Below are 5,456 nucleotides of genomic sequence, written 5' to 3' on the forward strand. Positions count from 1 at the left end.
CCACTGATTGATTAAAACCCTGACAACAGTTAATCATCAGTTTCCATTCCTATAGGCGCTCTTAGCGCTGTGTACACCCCCGCTTGGTATGCACACACACACACACACACACACACACGGACGCACTGCAGAGCACAAAAGCGCCGTGCAGTTAAGATACGAATATGCCAAAGTCAGAGCTCACCTGCCTCTTAAAGGGAATGAGAACTGGCACTCTGATTTGTTTATTTCATGTTATGCTCAAAACACACTCGCACTCTAAAAAGTGATTTTTTGTTTTAGTCAGGAGAACTAGTATTATCAAGTTAAGTGAACTTACTAGTCAGTACAACTCAATAAAATGAAATTAAATCAATTAAAAAATGCTTGTTAAGCCATATCTCTCAAGTTTGTGTCATCTGCATTAAAATCTATATCCCCACATCAATAAATCTGTATAAAATATACAAAACGTTTTTTTTTTTCTTTAGGTAAATATATTTGTAGTAATATTTTGTGATAAAGTTTCAGAGTAAATATTGAGATTGAAATTGATGTATTGTTAACAGTGTTTGTATTTCATTTAAACAGCTGCACTGCAACACAAAACACAGGTTATATTGACACTGACCCTCGTAATACTTTAATTCCACTTTAATCCTAAAATAATGAATTCTGAACACTACACTCTACAGAGTCTACAGGTCATCTTACTCCAGCGCACTCAACGAAACCTATTTCAGTGAAAAGCTCTATCAGAGTAAACATAAAGCCGCTATCACTGATAATCATTAAACGAGAGGGAAGCAGCGCTGTGATAAGAACCCGAACCAGACCCACAACATGAACATGAGACCCGTCACTCTTCACTCTCCCACACGCATCTCTTTATTTAAAGCACACAGACTGCGCTGAGATACACATCAACACACTGTTAATCATGTAAATCATGACTTTTAGTCCCAAGACTTTTGATTTCAAGAGTTATAAGGGTCTGACCAGGATAGGTTTGCATAATAACACAAAATAATAATAATAAAAATAATATTAAGAAAATAATTCTGAAGCACCAAAATTAGTTTGATGACAACAAATCTGCAATGTGTGGGAAGACAGTACAGTTGTAAAGAGAGAAAATTAGAATATTCACAATTGATCATAAAAATAAAACACAGAAAAAAACAATATCTATGTTTTAGCAAGTGAAATGATCTTAAATATACATAACTTGCAGTGAAAACAAATATTTCCAAGATAGAAAGCTGGAACTAGATATAGATATTAGATTTTAGTTACATTTACATTTACATTTAGGGGTATTTAGCAGACGCCCTTATTCGGAGGGCGTCCGCTCTTTAAAAAAAGAGCTTTGTTATTTACTTAAACAATAATAATGTATTATTGCGATCATACCACAGTTTTGAGAAAATACGATCTGTTTGGTTATTAAAGCTCCACGTTCCATTGCTGCTCTGTTTGTAGCTGCACTGTTTGGCTTGTAAGCGCTGCATCGTTGCTAGGTTACCTTTATGTGGCGGAGTAATACATGGAGAGCTTCGGCTACAGTGCATTACCGGCTGATAATGGCACTCATAGAACGCCTCTCAGCCAATTGGAACTATATATATATATATATATATATATATATATATATATATATATATATATATAGGAACTAATCTTTGAAATTACGAGTCTTCAGTCTGCTTTTGAAGATCGCAAGTAACTCTGCTGTTCTGACACCGTAGTTACTTGCGGAATGGGCACTAATCAGCTGGGAAGCAAATCTACACAAAGCTAAAACACATTACCTCAAACTTTTGTGCTATGTTTATATTATTTGGTCTAGTTACAGGTGACGTTTAACATTCTTTAACCCATAATGTTTTCGGGTCAAATTAACTCATATTTACTCATTTATAATAATCCAAAAGTAGAGAAGTTATACATTTATATTTAAACTTAACAAATAAATTATCCCTATATGCCTCTGATGTTTTAATGAGGCCTCAACTTTGGTCTAAATATAATGTATTTTACGCTTTAAAGCCTCTAATAATATCACTACTTCCAGTCAGACTAACTGGAATAGTGTATAATGTGTAATGTAAACGTACATATCTATTAACATACATAATATTGAATATTGAACCCATTGAATGAGACTTTTTCCATAGCATTAATTCCAAATTGTAAATTAATAAAAACAGGCAATTTGAGCCAATCCGTCAGTTTGATAGACTACACTGATTGATGTGCTGTGCTGTATTTGTTTAGATTTTAAATGCTTATTAAATTTTGGTGTGAGGTTTTAAGCATTTTGTGTTTGGTTAAGTCAAGATGTCTAGATGTAACTTAAATAACATTAAAATAATCGGTACCACTTTAAAATAAGACAACCTTTATAAAGAGTTTATAAATGGTTTATAATTAGCTTATTAATGATTACTAATCATGTCTTAAAAATCATTAATAATCAGTTATAACACATACGTAGAAAGGTCAACAATGACCTGTTGTTTATAAATGACTAAAAGAGTTAGTTTTGGAATGATTAAACTTGGAAGTTAAATGGTTAAACTGATGTTGACTGATGAAGAAGCAAGTTGAGTTAGATGGAGAAAACAAAGTAAGTTGAGTATCTGACAAGATCTGAAGTTTAACAATATAGATGGCTGTAGGTTCACTATTTGGCAAACAACAGATCATTATTTATGATTTTTAAGGCATTTACAACCAAATTAGTAACCATTAATAAACTAACTGTAAACCATTTATAAACCCTTTATAAAGGTATGCTTATTTTAAAGTGGTACCAAATAATCTTATTTGAGATCACTTCACTTGCTAAATTAGGCCTGTAACCATAAAATATTGTTTGGACAATATGTCAGGAATTGTGATAAATGACATAATTTGCTCAGAGAGAGAGAATAGAACAGTAGAGTAGAGTTACACAGAATTAAACAAAATGTTCATGTATTGAGTTCCGCAAAAATTATCATGTAAGGTCATGTCCATACATAGTATAATCAAGAGTATAATAATGTAGATAATGTAATTATTGCAACAGGCCTTGCTTAGATATCGTTTTTTTTTTTTTTTTTTTTTTTTTTTGCAGTGTAACTTTGAAGGCTACCAGAAAATACCAGAAGCTTCCAGACTTAGCAGTCCTTCCAGTGTTCGCTGTTGACGTCCCGCAGATCCACTCCAGCCAGGCTGGAAGGGCTGGTGCACGTGATGTTGTTATAGATAGTGATAAGTGTGTGAGGTTCCTCGCCCTCAGCCAGGGTCTCCACCTGCCGTGGAACCACGTGAGGCTTCAGCAAGCTGAAATCCCTGAAGGGTTTAGCGCTACAGTCACATTTCCAGCTGTTCCCAGAGAGCCAAAGTTGGTCTAAGCCATTGGGAACGGAAGACGGAAGGGTGGTTAGGAAGTTGTCCTTCAGGTTAAGGTAGCGGAGGCGTGGCAGCATGTACAGCGTTGCGTTAATAAGGACCTCCAGCTTATTTCCAGAGAGGTCAAGCCAAGACAGCTGCTGAAGCGGTAGAAGAACCTCTGAAGGAAAGTGACGGATTAGGTTTTTGGACAGAAGAAGGTATTCGAGAGCTTTTAGTCCGTAGAAAGTGTGGGAAGTGAGGGATGCCAGATTGTTGAACCTCATGTCAAGCTGTTGCAGCCCTTGGAGCTCAACGAAACTCTGGCGGTCCACCGCAGAGATGTTGTTGTGTTGAAGGAAAAGTCGGCGTAGGCTCGCCAAACCGATAAAACCTTGGGTTGAGACTTTGGTCAAGCAGCCTTTGTCGAGATGCATGCTGTGCAGCTTTGACAAGCCTTTGAAAACCTGATCTGGCAAGGAACGGAAGCAGCTACCTGTGAGCTTGATCACCGCCAGGTGACTAAGACCCATGAAGGTGCCACTTCTTGCGTCTTGCAGCTTGTTGTATTCCAAGCTCAACACCTCCAAATGGCCCAATCCTTCGAAAACCCTTTCTCCTAAGGCTCGAATCTGATTATGGCACATGTCAAGCTCTTCAAGGTACTGCAGATCGCGGAAGGTTCCCGGGCGAAGGCTGTTGATGGAGTTGTTTGACAGTCGGAGGACGTGTAGGCTGTGCAAACCGAGGAACGTCTCATCGTGGAGGATGGTGAGTCGATTTCTGCTCAGATCAAGCCACCTCAAAGACTTCATCCCAACGAACGCTCTGGGCGCGACTGTCGTAATCTGATTCTGGGCCAGGTAAAGCTTCTGCAGCTTGGGAAGCTTCAGGAAGACGTTGGCTTTGATCACTCTCAGCTGGTTTCCACTTAGATCCAGCTCTTTCAGCTCGGTAAGACCTTGGAACAGCTGTGGCTGAAGGTAAGCCAAGCGATTGCCGGAGAGTACCAACTCTCTTAAGCCGTGCAACTCGTGAAATCCAGTCTCTGGAAGAACGGAGAGGGAATTCCATCCCAGATTCAGCAACCACATATGAGAGAGTCCCGCAAACAGACGCTCTTCGATGCGTGAAAGTTGGTTGTTGTGGAGATTGAGCGTCGCAAGGTTGGGGGTGTTTTGGAAGATGGCGGCAGGCAATATTCGGAGGCTGTTTCGCTCAAGGTGGAGGTGCGCAAGGTTGTGCAGTCTTTTGAAGACCTGGGAGTCGAGGCTGGTCAGCTGGCCGCTTTGCAGATTCAAGAAGTCCAGGTTGGTCAGGTTTTTGAAGGAGTCTGCAGGCAAGGTGGCGAAGAGGTTGCCGTCCAGCCATAAAGATCTTGTGGATGCAGGAAGGTCGGGAGGAGCTTGGGTGAGGTTTCGAGAACTGCAGTAGACGCTGAGCTCTGAGGTGTAGTCGTCTAGAAGACAGGTGCAGCGCTTGGAGCAGGGAATGGGTTCCTCTGTGGTCTTTGGTTCCTCTGCCCAAACCGTTGGTGTTCCCAGTGCCCATAGCAGCAGCAGCAGCAGCAGCGCAGAGGACTGCATCCCTGTTTGGGTACAGAAAAGAAGATTCTCAATTATTAAAGAAGATTCTTCCACAGAATCTTTGAATTCCAACAGAAATCAGTAAAACCCATCATCTATTCTCTGCCTGGTTTGCACCATAGCTTGGTCTTGTTTAGTTTGTGATCAGCCAGCAGTATTTACCTGTTCCCTCTGTAGTTTCAGGCAGTCCGTACGACAGGCTGTTACTGGACGGGTGGCATTAGTGTGTGTGTGTATGTGTGTGTGTGTGGAGAGGCTGGCCTGCCTCTGCCCTTATTTCACTCCAGATAAAGCCAGACCCACAGAGCACAGCCGCACATTAACCTCTTCATGTCCTTTCTGGAATCCAAACTACTGTGTGATCTGTTATGTTTGTTACACTAAAAAAAATCAAAGTTCATTTGCTGTAATGCGATGTGGTAAAAATATAGTATCACAATATTTAAAGACATTTTCACAATATTTAGTGTTATACAATGTATGTTGATAACAGTGGATTAGTCAGTCATTCAC

The 5,456-nt window shown here is 39.8% G+C and overlaps 1 protein-coding gene across 1 annotated transcript; it reads right to left on the bottom strand.

Annotated features, from left to right (window-relative positions):
* Positions 1-838: 838 nt before the first annotated feature.
* On the bottom strand, positions 839-5,214 carry igfals (insulin-like growth factor binding protein, acid labile subunit). The gene is made up of 2 exons (XM_007240624.4): positions 5,106-5,214; positions 839-4,945 (listed from the first exon to the last, which is right to left on the bottom strand). Exon 2 carries the CDS (start codon positions 4,941-4,943, stop codon positions 3,144-3,146), a length of 1,800 nt encoding a protein of 599 aa, XP_007240686.3. The 5' UTR covers positions 4,944-4,945; positions 5,106-5,214; the 3' UTR covers positions 839-3,143.
* Positions 5,215-5,456: the final 242 nt, after the last annotated feature.

The sequence above is a fragment of the Astyanax mexicanus genome, chromosome 3, assembly GCF_023375975.1.
Source record: "Astyanax mexicanus isolate ESR-SI-001 chromosome 3, AstMex3_surface, whole genome shotgun sequence".
Lineage (NCBI taxonomy): Eukaryota > Metazoa > Chordata > Actinopteri > Characiformes > Acestrorhamphidae > Astyanax > Astyanax mexicanus.